The sequence below is a fragment of the Hylobates moloch genome, unplaced genomic scaffold, assembly GCF_009828535.3.
Source record: "Hylobates moloch isolate HMO894 unplaced genomic scaffold, HMol_V3 SCAFFOLD_1, whole genome shotgun sequence".
Classification (NCBI taxonomy): Eukaryota; Metazoa; Chordata; class Mammalia; order Primates; family Hylobatidae; genus Hylobates; species Hylobates moloch.
Window position 1 is genome coordinate 46,491,365 of NW_026652276.1, and position 13,336 is coordinate 46,504,700.

General features: G+C 35.3%; 1 protein-coding gene across 1 annotated transcript in view; it reads left to right on the forward strand.

The window, feature by feature from the left end:
• Window positions 1–13,336, forward strand: part of DNAH7 (dynein axonemal heavy chain 7) — a 330,709-nt gene that overhangs the window by 239,446 nt on the left and 77,927 nt on the right. Inside the window, exon 48 of the mRNA XM_032755099.2 lies at window positions 9,204–9,394. Coding sequence (XP_032610990.2) covers window positions 9,204–9,394 — 191 coding nt within the window. The remainder of the gene's footprint in view (window positions 1–9,203; window positions 9,395–13,336) is intronic.

A 13,336-nucleotide genomic window follows, 5' to 3' on the forward strand; every position in this document is an offset into this window, starting at 1 on the left:
CTCCATCTCAAAAAAAATAAATAAAAATAAATAAATAAATAAAATACAAGAAGTGGCAGAGAGGAGAGTACAGATTTTATGTGCCTGGTTATTATCTGCCATCTAAAATAAAGAGATTATAAACACAACAAAGATTTTTCAATATAGCTCTTATGTAGATATCACATTTATCAAAACAGAAAACTTGTGATTTGAGTAAATTGGGGTTATTAGTCATGCTTTAAATTCATGTAGCCCATCAAATTTTGACTATTTACATGACCAAATAAAGGTAAGCACTTATGAAACTACAATCTATTTAGCTCCAGGACAGTACGCAGGTCTCACTTGTTATTAGACCTAATATAATATGGAAGAATCATAATAAATATTCCAGGTAGTCTTACAGACACCTTATTTGTGCATATTAAGAGGGAGTTAGTCTTAAAATATTAATTATAGTTTTAGGCCCTAGTAGAATAAGTGTGAAATGAAGACAGTCTAAGTCTACCTATGAAATTTTGTGTTTATGTAATAGACACAGACACATGCACACGTGGTATTTCATTCATTGATGTTCTTAGCATATAGAATGTGATATAGGAGTTACATAGAAAAGGGGAACATGATCTCTACTATTAAATATTTTGCCTGTTTTACAGTAAGATCAGATATGTGTGTGTGTGTGCATCACTGTAATAAAATTAGAAAGTGGTTATCACTAATTCTTATTGGAATCAGTGTAGTTAATGGGTAGGGGACTGGCCTTGGATTCAGAGTACTTGCCTCTGTCACTCAGTGTTTGCTTCAGTGACCTTCCTGAGACTCAGTTTCCCCATCTATATTTTAACCATATAGTATGAGGAAGAAAATAAATTACTATATGTTGGATACTTACGGTGGTGTCTATTGATCATTTTTTGTTTTTTGTTGAACATTTACTGTATGACTTATGTGTATCATATTTTAGTATGATACGATAAGAAAGGCACAGATGGTGTACTATAGGAATTCAGAGGAATTGGGGAAGACTTCTTGAAGGAACTGGCACCTTAAATACTTTAAGTAGGCTGGACACAGTGGCTCATGCCTTGGGAGAACCTTAACCCAAAGGTCAAGGCTCAGTACTATGATAACACACTGCACTCAACTACAGTGAGACTTAATAAAGAAAAAACCAAAAACAAAACCCAAAACATTAAGTAATTTAAATTACCTAGGTTAATTTAAATATTCAAATAATTTCCTTGACACAGTAAAAGACAATTAAATGATAATTGAGCATCTACCGTATGATTGACATTCTGAAGATTTCTGTGATGTCAGTCACAAATCTTGATGTTAGAATTCCATAATTTTAGACACAAAAGGGCCATAGAGATTATCAGTTTTAGTGTTTTCCGAAGTATGGGTCACAGCCATGGGAGAGATAACCAATTTAGTGGGTCATGACCAATATTTTGTTAATAAGATGCAGTAGGAAGGAATAGAATATAGTTGGCTGCAAGGCATAGTATAAAGGTAAGCATTATTTCATGAAATTTTTTGTTTAAATTTTATATGCATATATATGTACTTAGTCAATATTTAAAATGTATTTTCTACTTTGAGTTGTGGCCAGAAAAGTTTGAAATCCAGTGGTGATTCCAGCCACTTCATTTTATTAACAAGGTAAGTGAGGTATTAGAGAATGTTAATTAAATGGCTTAACCAAGGTAGTTAACTACCCCTTAACTATACTGGTCCCAATAAGGGTTAGTGATGGATGTCCCGTTTCTATTTATGTGTATATCATATCACCATACTATATGCTAATTAAGCCAGTTAAGAAGAGTGCTGAAACTAGTCCCTAAGTCTTCTTTGTCTGGTGCTTACTGTGTTACACAAGCAAGATTTTCTTTCAGTTGATTTAACCTACTTTTTGGAATAAAATACTTTTTAAATGCTAATGATTATTTACAATGCTTTCTAACATTAGTCATCAGAGAAGAGTGAAGTTTTAATCTCTTAGTGGAAGGAGAGCTAGATGGCAGATTCTAAAGCTATTTCTATATTTAACCATCAAGTAAAAGAATTGGTTACTGTTATACATTTACGACATAAAGACTCTTCCATTTAAGGAGTTGTCTTTAGATATTGGCCTCTTCAGGGTCAGTGGCTTTTGATCTATCGTCCCTCACAGGCAGCCTGGGTTGAGCAGGCAGCAGTTTTTGCCTGCTTCAGCTGCCTGCTTCTTCAGCTACCTGCCTCTACTTCAACCAGAGTAGGTCTCACTTTTCTTTTTTATATTGCAGTTTATGATAAGATCCTCTTTGAAAAGAAGTATTCTGCTGCTTAAAAAAAAGTTTGCAAGGCAATGTTCTAGAAAATAAAGGTACATCTGTATTAGCTATGCCAATGGATAAAGTGTGCATAAAATACTAATCATACAAATATTACTGATAAATCCATTTGTAGAGAAGATATTTTAATGACTTTCCATTGAATCTATAAAAAAAATCTTTGTATCAACAGCAGAATTTATGATATCTGAGCCTTCCTTACTTTTCTCATCTCCCAGCACGTTACTTTCTTTCCCCCTTGTATATAACAAACCAGGGATACAAAACTACTTCCACTTTAATGTTTCTTTCATTTGCTCATTTATTTGTCCATTCATTCATTTAATTAACATTTATTTTGCAACTACCATGTACCAGGCAGTGTGGTAGGTACTAAAAACAGCAAGAATAAGACAGACTCAGTCTTTACTTTCATGAAGCTTATAGGTTAAAGGGGCAGAAAGAGATTACAGACAAAATGAGGATTTAGAAGATGGGAGTGCAGGGTACTTGGGAGCAGCCAGCATTGAAACAACATGGCATTGTTTCAATCTCTTAGCTTGTTTTTGCTCTTCCATCCATCTGGTGGATTCCTTTAAATTCCATCCTTTAAGATACAGCTCAAATACCTCTTTTTCTGTGACATCTTGACCCCTCCAGTGAAGTACCAACACTGAAACTTTCATGAATTTCCATGATTGCCCTTATTTTATGTGCATAACCATTTGTTTCTCTTCCACAAGCTGCTTAAGGGCACCTGATAGGTGCTCAGTAATTGTTGAGTCTACTTTTGATAAAATATGCTAAAGAGTTGAACATAAGTTGTAGAAGAAGATTTTTTTCTATTAATCTGAAGTCTCATATGGGATAATATAGATAATTCATAACTTAAAAATCGACATTATTTAATGTCCTACATGCAACAGAAATTTGAAAAGAACATTTAATTCTCGTTATGTTTCTGTTGCTAAGGATAACTGTTTGTTTTGAGTGAGATGATGATCTGCCTTACTCAAAAATATTAGTGGCTGTGTGCTTGGATTCCTAGTCTTGATTTCCCATAAGCTTTGCAAATACTGTGATGTCTGGCGCTTGAGAATGAGAAATGAGGTTTTAACATAAACCAGCAAATTGTTAATCTTGATGATAGAAACATGAAGAGAAGTCTGTCTCTTGAATTTGCTCCTATAATTTTAACATGGTATATATTTTGATCTAATTATAAGTTAAAGGAGTCAAAATAAAATTACGAAATTAAAGAGAGCATTCTGGGTAATTCATGTACCTATACATTTTTTTCTTTTTTAAAAATTTAAAATGCTTTAAGTTTTTAAAAAATTTAAAATGCTTTAAGTTTTAAAAAAATTTAAAATGCTTTAAGTTTTAAAAAAATTTAAAATGCTTTAACTTTTAAAAAAATTTAAAATGCTTTAACTTTTAAAAAAATTTAAAATTTTCCAGTGAGATGCATAATATAATAAATATTCAGTGCTAAGGATATATTTCTTTGAAATCAAGACACTACAAATATCTTTCCTAACAGGATTAAAACTTGATTCTAGCAATAAGACAATAAATTTTCAAAACTGGAGGAAAAGAATCAATTCTGTAATATTTAAGTTTCATAATGTATATTTTAGCTTCAAAAATGATTTTTACATATATTAACATAGACACTCAATTACATTTCAAAACTAGGAAAAATGTTAGGGTGAGTAGGGGATGAAAATATATAGTTACTTTTAGCCAACATTAAATATCAGATTTTATGTAAAAAATTAATATTGATAAATGTTGAGGCAATAAGCAAAACTGAAACGTTATAATCTTCCTTAAACAGAATTTTGGTTCAAAATGGTTGAGCAAATTAGATTTTAAAAATATGATCATGTAAAAGTGAAAATGAGAAATTGATATCTGTTATCACTGTTATTGTTTAACATTGTTAGGAAAGTTGTTTTCAATGCAATAAAACAAGAAACAATGAAGGTGCTATAACATTTAAAGGAAGAAATGATTGATTTAGTAGGGCCAGATATACTGAACAAAAACAAGAGGAAACAAAATTATCATATTTATAAATAATATACCTCATCTAGACAACTAAAGATAATTAACTGAAAGGTATCAGAATTTAAAAATTCAGTGTAATAGATATATTCCAAAAAGAATATTAAATCAGTGACAACTGAGAACCACCTATTTTGGTAGTTTTTATAGTCAACCAGTGAATAGAAAGCAAAGCAAAACAAAACAACAAAATAAAAACCTAGAGAAATTTTAACAATAAAAAGTGAGAAAAAGACAAAACTTTTCAGAAAAACCAGAGAAGGCTTAAGTACGACAGCTCTTTTTCTCTGACAGGAAAACTGAAAGTTGTAAAGATGTAAACTTTCAGAAATAAATGTTTAGAAAATAATGCTTAACCTAGAAGAAAAGAGAATAATGAGCCACAAAACATTCAGAAGAGTAAGTTTGGAATTAACTGGAATAAGCTCTGGAATGAACCCTAATATATGTAAGCCTTTGATGCACTATAAATTAAACCTTATAAACCAACAGAAAAATGATACATCACACCAGCAAGTGGTATTAGGAAAATTGGCTTTGTGGAAAAATATTTTAGGTCAGAGTCTCACTTCATACCAAAATATGTTCCAGATGAGTTTAAAAATTAAATACAAAAGAAAAAAGAGAAGACAAGTGCTAAAAGGAAACATAGTCCTTTGATGGGAAAGGACGTCCTAAGCAAATATGCAATGGAAAAAAAAATATATATATATATATATATGTTATTTTTGAGATGGAGTCTTGCTCTGTCGCTCAGGCTGGAGTGCAGCGTCACGATCTCGGCTCACTGCAAGCTCCGCCTCCTGGGTTCACGCTATTCTCCTGCCTCATCCTCCCGAGTAGCTGGGACTACAGGTGCCGGCCACCACGCCTGGCTAATTTTTTTGTATTTTTAGTAGAGACAGGGTTTCACTGTGTTAGCCAGGATGGCCTCGATGTCCTCACCTCATGATCCGCCCGCCTCGGCCTCCCAAAATGCTGGAATTACAGGCGTGAGCCACTGTGCCCGGCCTGGAAAAAATATTTGAAAAGAAAAAGTTTCAACCTATGAAACTTATTTATATCCTAATTTAAGCCATAACACTGTAATCCAAATACCTTAAGACAATGGGGAATTATATTTTCTGCCTTGATATTTGACAAAACTGTGAATTATTAATTTTTTAAGATGTATCCATTTTTAAACAGTTCTTCAAGAGATACTTGCAGCTGAAGTTTTATGATGTCTAGAATTTGTTTATAAATAATCCAGGTTAGATAAGGAATGGATGAAACTAGATTGGCCGAATTTACAAGGCCTAAAGCAGGATGATTGGTAGGTATATCAAGTACCAATTATATACTGTTTATTTTGAGAAAGGCTTGAAAATTTCTACAACAAAAAGTTAAATTATAAGAAGAAATACAGGCAAATATAAAAACAAGTGGAAGGTCAGGTACAGTGGCTCATTCCTGTAATCCTAGCACTTCGGGAGTCTGAGGTAGGAGGATTCGTTGAGCCCAGGAGTTTGAGACCAGTCTGGGCAATGTAGCAAGACCCCATCTCTAAACAAAAAAAAAAAATTAGCTGAGCCTGGTGGTCCATGCCTGTAGTTCCACCTATGTGAGGTTGAGGCGAGAGGATTGCCTGAGCCTGGAGGTTGAGACTACAGTGAATTGTGATCACACCACTTCACTCCAGCCTGGGAGACACAGCTAGACCCTGTCTCAAAAAAATAAAATAAAATAGGCTGGAGACAGTAGTTCACACCCGTAATCCCAGCATTTTGGGAGGCTGAGGTGGGTGGATTGCTTGAGCTCAGGAGTTTAAGAGCAGCCTGGGCAACATGGTGAAGCCCTATCTTTACCAAAAACACAAAAAATTAGCTGGGTGTGATGGTACCCACCTGTAGTCCCAGCTACCCAGGAGGCTGAGGTGGGAAGATGGCCTGAGCCCAGGAGGTGGAGGTTGTAGTGAGCTGAGATTGTGCCACACTGCACTCCAGCCTGGGCAACAGAGTGAGACCCCATCTCAAATAAATTAATTAAATAAGAACAAGTTGAAAACTGGGGGAAATATTTGCTAAAACAATGTTTAAAAATACAGATAAAGTTTTTAAACTAGCACATGTGGCAATGAGTGCTGGTTGTTCCTGCCATCCACTCACCTTTCTCTTTAGTATCAGCACCCCTGTGTTACATGGGCACGTTGCATCCAGGGTAAAGAACTGTATTTTCTAACCTCTGTTGTGGTTATATATGGCCATATGACTATGGTTGGGTTTGGTCAAATTACTGTATTCTGGCCAACAAGACGAGAGTGGAAGTACCATTTGTGACTCCCAGGAAACACCCTTAAAGGATATTTCTTCTTTTTTTTTCTGGTGGATGGAATGTGGATGTGGTTTAAAAGGCCATATTGGCCAAAGAGATCAAAGCCATGTGCCGAAAATAGTAAAGCTGCAAGATGGCAGGATCTTGGATCCCTCACTATTTAGATACACCGTCCTTTCAACCTTGAGCTGACTATCTTGGGCTCTCCTGTACATGAGACATAAATTTCTCCTTGTTGTCGTTGCTATTATTTTGGGTTTTCTGATGCTTGTCACTGAACCTCATTGTAAATAATATATCCTACAATGAAAAAATGGTCAAGTATGTTAGTATACAGTTTCCAGAAAAAAATATGTAGTTAACCAAAGAACAGCTAAAAACACCCTGCCAAAAATACAAATTTTAACGGTATTTTTTACCTATCAAATAATAAAAGTCACAGATACATTATTGAATGCTGACAGTATGGTATAGTGGTTAAGAGAGCGACGAAGGAGCCAGACAGCCAGGTTCAAGTCCCTGCCTTGCTTTGTCATTTACTAGCTGATTTAACTGAAAAATTTATTTTGACTGTCTGTCCTATTTCATCTGCAAAACATGCTTTTACAGTTATGAGGATGACAAGAAAATACAATGCCAGCATGGTGTCCAGCATTTGTAAATACAGTGATATTTTGTAAAAATAGGCTTAAAAACAAACGACAAAATGAGTGCTCATTGCAACTCTGAAATCTCTACAGCTTTTCAGGAAAGTAACTTGGAATATAAATAGCTTTTAAAATGTTAATAACTGTTGACCATTAATTCTACTTCTAGGGCTCCAGCCTGATTAAGTAATTAAGATGAACACAAAGGTTTATTCATAAAGATGTTCACTGTGGCATTATTAATAACAGTATAAAAGTAGAAGCAATCTAAACAATAGAAAATTAACAAATTTAATACATTATGATGCATTCATATTATTTAACCATGAAAAATAATCATTTTATGCAAGTAGAAAATAAAAATGAGTTTAAAAATAATCTGACAGGCTGTTGGCTGAGATCTCAGCAATGGAGCAAATTACCAAGAAGACAATTTTAGCAATTCATTTAGCCAGGAGTAACCTGTGGGAAGGAGAAAACATGTCTGCCCTTTCGTGGCAATTGAGATCCAAATACCTGTCACCCCAGCACCCTGAGCCCCTTGCTTCCCATCCACATTGTACACCCATCCTTTGAGGGATTTCTACAAAATGCCATCATCCAAATTTGGCTATGATAGCACCCCAAACACCAAAATGTAAGACTTTAACTCAGCAAAGATATCAGTAGCCTTAACACTGATCTTTGATCCAGGGATTCCCGTTCTAGAATGCTATCAGAGGAAAATATTCTGAAATGCAGTGTTTTTTTTTATACAGTGCTTGTTATAATATTCAGAACAAGAAACAATCCAAACATCTAATAATTGAACACTGGTTTAAAAAAGAGAACACTAATATGATACACTATTAGGCAGTGATTAAAAGCATGCTGTTAGAGTTTTCAATAACGTGGGGAAACATTTATGCTGTTAAGTCAAAAAAATAATTAGGATGCAAAATTCAGTGTGTTGTTTAGTCTCAGCTGTGTGTGGAGAAAGATAAATAACACTAGAGAGATAATAATTTATTCAACAGTTATACTATATGTAGTTTGTGTCATTTTTCATTTTTTTTTCCTTATTTATGTTTGAGACAGGATATTGCTCTGTGGCCCAAGCTGGAGGGCAGTAGGTTGATCATGACTCACTGCAGCCTTGACCTCCCAGGCTCATACAATCCTCCCAGCTCCGCCTCCCAAGTAGCTGCCACCTGGCTAATTCTTGTGTTTTCTTTGTAGAGACAGGATCTTGCCATGTTGCCTAGGCTGGTCTCGAACTCCTGGACTCAAGCAATCCTCCTGCCTCGTCCTCTCAAAGTGCTGGAATTACAGGCATGAGCCACTGTGCCTGGCCTTTGTGTCATTTTTCTATCAATCTATATACTGTATGAGTCAATTATTAAAATATTAGGGAGAAGTAGAGAGAGTAATTAAGCAAATCTAATTAGGAGCAGTTTTCCATTTCTTATTTATACCTTCCTTCCTGTACTTTGCAGATGTTCTACAATAAGCATTCTTAATAATTAAAAATACGGTAACAATTTAAATAACTACAACTGGAAATGCCTCTTCTCTGGTGTCTCAGATGGATAAACTTCATTGCCATAATACCTGGGCACCCAGTGAACCCCAGGACAGGCAGCATGTACCCAGCAGGACTATGACTCAGGAGAAGGGAAGCAGGCAGGATGACTAGGTAGACCCACCACTTAAGTCCTTCCCACAGAATGTAGCTATTTTTATGGCATTATTTCTTTATACTTTTCAGAAGACAAAAATAATTTTGTAGATATCTAGGAACAGAATTTATCTATAAGGCTGAAAGAACTTGGAGGGTTGAATGTTTATAGTCAATATTTAAAATAACATGAAATCTTTTCTGATTTTACTCCAGTGTTGCTAGAAAATGTTGGCGAAGAACTAGATCCTATTTTGGAACCTCTTCTACTGAAACAAACCTTTAAGCAGGGTGGGAGTACATGTATCCGGCTTGGGGACTCCACAATTGAATATGCACCTGACTTCCGCTTCTATATTACTACCAAGTTAAGAAATCCTCATTATCTTCCTGAAACATCAGTAAAGGCCAGTATATTAAATGAATGTTTCTTTATCAGATTTTGTAATTAGTGACTATATATTCCTCCTGAGTCATAAGAAGAACAAGTCTTCCTAAGAAAAATGGATTTTGCCTTATTTTGGTATTTCCTGAAATTATTGCTATAATAATTTCCAAATGTTGCTTTGATGAGTACATGTAAGTAATAAAGGAACCTTCAGCATGCTGTGAAAAAAAGAAAAGATCATCAGAATCAAATTTCTACAATTCAAATGATTATTAGATTTTCATTGTTAAACATAGAAGATATATACCCACATTGTTTCTTTGTAATAAATGATGATATGCTAATTATTGAAATTGAAATTCAGAAACAGAACTCCATTCTTCTTTCTCAGACTAAGGTTGCTGCTATCTGATTTTATGTAATTACTTAATAGAACTGTTTTCAATCACTGTTCTTTTAGAATACTAAAAATTCCTTTAAAGAGTAAATTTAGCTTAAAGTTTTAGTCAGTGACTAAAATGTCCTGAGATGTTGATCTGCAACTGAGCTCCTAGGTTTATGGGCTACACCTTATTCCGTTTTTAGTCCTACTTCTTAGCCTTGGTTGGCATTCATTAAATGTTTGTGGAGTGAGTGAATGAGTGAGTGAAGGATTGCTTTCATTTACAGAGGCAAGCAGGAGAAGACATTAAGAAATGCTTATTTAGATTTTGAAAGTTATATAGAGAGGCAAGAGTTATATAGTGAATTCAAATACTTGCCTTTATTGGAAATATTTAAATTAACATAGGCATCTCTCTGCAGAGAAGCAGAGAAAGGATCGAGACGGTGTAATTTATTCCCTCCAAGATGAATAAACATGATCCCTGCTCTCCAGAGGTCTATCTTATAAATAATGTGTATGCAAAGTGACTGAATTGTGTGACTAGGAAGACACAGCGGAGCTGCAATGTGTCCTGGGAGCTCAGAGTTGAGGATGTACTTAGGGTGGACCTTCAGGGATGTCAGGAAGACTAGGGGAAAATGGAGTGACCCTTGAACTCAATTTTAAAAACAGAATGTTAAAACATGGAAATTCTTGGCTATTTTTAATTAATTAAAATCCAATATTATTTAAACACTTTAAAATGTCTACTATGTATTTACCTGCTAGGGAAGGGAATATCCAGTAGTAGTTAAGGCCACAGATTCGGGTGCTACTTGCCAGGTGTGTGATTTGGGACATTTCATTTAACCTCTCTGTGCCTCAATTCTCTCATTTGTCAAATGAGAATAATAAAAGTATCTATCTCATAGAGTGATGTGAATTAAATAAATTAATCTGTGTAAAATGCTTAGAATAAAGCCAATAGATAGTATTACTATGAGTGTTACTTATTAGCAATATTATTTAACATTTAAATATAAGTGAAAAAGAAGGAAGCAAAAATGACAAAATCCCAGAACTCTGTTAGAGAAAAATGTTTAAATAAATGACATGGAAAACCTTTTTTACTGTTCAGTAAAATACATGGAACTATCACACATAACATAAACAATTTTTAGTTCACTAATAACTGGTTATGGTAGAAGTCGTAAAGCGCTGTGGGGAGGAAACTGACCTATGATTCAGTATCAAAACCCTTAAGATCCCTGGAGTGTCTTACTGCTTTATTATTTTTAATTGCTAGGATTGATTAAACAGGGATTAGAAAACATAGTGAGGCAGTTACTTGCTTTCATTTACAAATTATAATACTTCCTCTGGATCCCACTTTTAGGATCTTTTATGTACCTTTTGCTTTCAAAAGCACCCAAGGGATGGTGTCGTGCTGGTATAATCCTTTTGAGTCTAAATGAAAATAAAATTATGAAACCATAGTTTATGTTCTTAAATGCTTATTTGAGAATAAATGGCTTGATTTGAACAGTCTTGATGTGAAAGGACCCAACATTAATGGAATATGAATGGATACCTCCTTGTGTCTGAACACAGTGAAGTAAAAGTTGTAAAACATGCATTTTGCTACCACTGTGCCTATGGTTTTTGGATTAAAGCAAATGTAGCCTGTGGACTTGGTTTCTCATGCCAATAGGGAAAATATCTTGAAAGCATTATACTTTTTCCATGAATAAATGGCAAAGCAGTAGAGAATTACATAACGTTTAATGAGTTTTCCAAATTGCTCAATTTTAAAAATTGCTTATCTCATATAAATTTATGATTATATCTATGTAGTCTATAGTTAGTGGCCTCCATGGTCTGCCATGGGACAAGTGGGGGAAAAGTTTTTAACCCAGATAATACCCCATTGAGGAGGTGCCTAGGTGTGGGTGGAAGGAGGGAATCACCTTCCTAGGGGTTTTGCAAGAAGCTGTTTTACACTTACTGGCCACAGGTAGGACATTTTCTTACAAAAATAAAATTACTCTGTCCCTGCAGAGGAAATATTTTCTTACAAGTAAAAGCAGGGAAACACGATATCTCCCACCCAGTAGCAGGAGCTGGGAATACAGAGATGTGGAGGCTTAAAGCAACTGCATCTTGGATGCTAATCCACCAAGTTGGCTTCTGATTTACACCCTGTTCCGGGAAAGGTCTAAGATTTCCAGTTTATCTACTGTGCCTCGTGTAAGAGCAGGTACTTACCATACGTCCTGCCCTTCGGTCAAACAACCTTCAATTATTCTACTCATCCCTTCTAAATCACTTCTCCTGTGGTATATGAGCCCTGGGTCTTGTGGGTAATGGCACAGGGATCCACCGACTTGTCTCGCTGCCACCCAGGACACAGACATGGCTTCTGTTCGTCAAGTCCCTATTAGATGTTTCTTTCTAAGAAGCTGGATATGTCGGCCTCTTTCTTCAGCCTCAGCTTCTGCTGATTTCAGGGGTAGGTTTGCATAGACCCGCCCACCAGGAAACAACAGATGAAAAGACAAAAACCAAAAGTAGAGAGAACAGCAACCTCAGTAACAGCATTACCTATTTTTAGTTTGTAAAAAAGGAAAACCTTTGCGCCTTGGCAATGCAAACAATTTATAAATCAGGCAAAACCTCCAAAGGTGCTTTAAAAAAGTCATTAAGATTAGAAAAATAACATTTTTGACTCTTTTTTTTTTTACCTTCCCACCGGTTGGGTAAAATACTGCTTATCTTTAGGAGGGAGAGTGATGGCTCCTTCTATAGTTGTGCAGCCTGTACATAAAACAAAGGTGGAGTTGAAGAGGGCTGAAATCTAGCCCCAAGTTGCTTAGGCATTGGCCTGGTGCGGGGCTGATTCTGCATGCAGACAACATCTTTTTCTAATCCACACAAGGTACTTCATAGACTAGCTGAGCCTTGAGAGGGTAAAACATAAAAACAAGAACAGCGCTTTTGCTTTACAAATAAATCTTTTGAATAAGCTGCCTGTATTGGGTTTGGTTGATTATAACCTGCTACATGTAGGTAGTTTGCCCGTGGGGTTGTTTCTTCTCTACTAGTTCACATGTTTTACAATTCGAATTAAAATTCTAATTTAAAAAAACCCTCAGATTTCGGTATGCCAAAATGGCATTTTTTAGCTGCTACAATTTAGGTTAAGTTGTGATTGAAAATGTATTTAAAAGTTTTGGACAAAATTGTCACTAACATATAGAATGCAGTGGTGTAATCTGGGTTTGGGAAAGTACTTTGGGAGGGAAATGATGAAATCAGGAGCAAACACTGAGTCACTTCTGATGATTTGTGGTAGTTGCTGAAATTTTTGTAGAATTTTCAAGGGTAAAAAAACAAGTATTTCTTTTTTTTTTTTAATTTTACTTTAAGTTCTGGGATACATGTGCAGAGCGTGCAGATATGTTACATAGGTATACATATACTATGATGGTTTTCTGTACCTATCAACTCGTCATCTTGATTTTAAGCCCCATATGCATTAGCTGTTTGTCCTAACGCTCTCCCTCCCCTTGCCTCACACCCCCCAACAGGCCCCAGTGT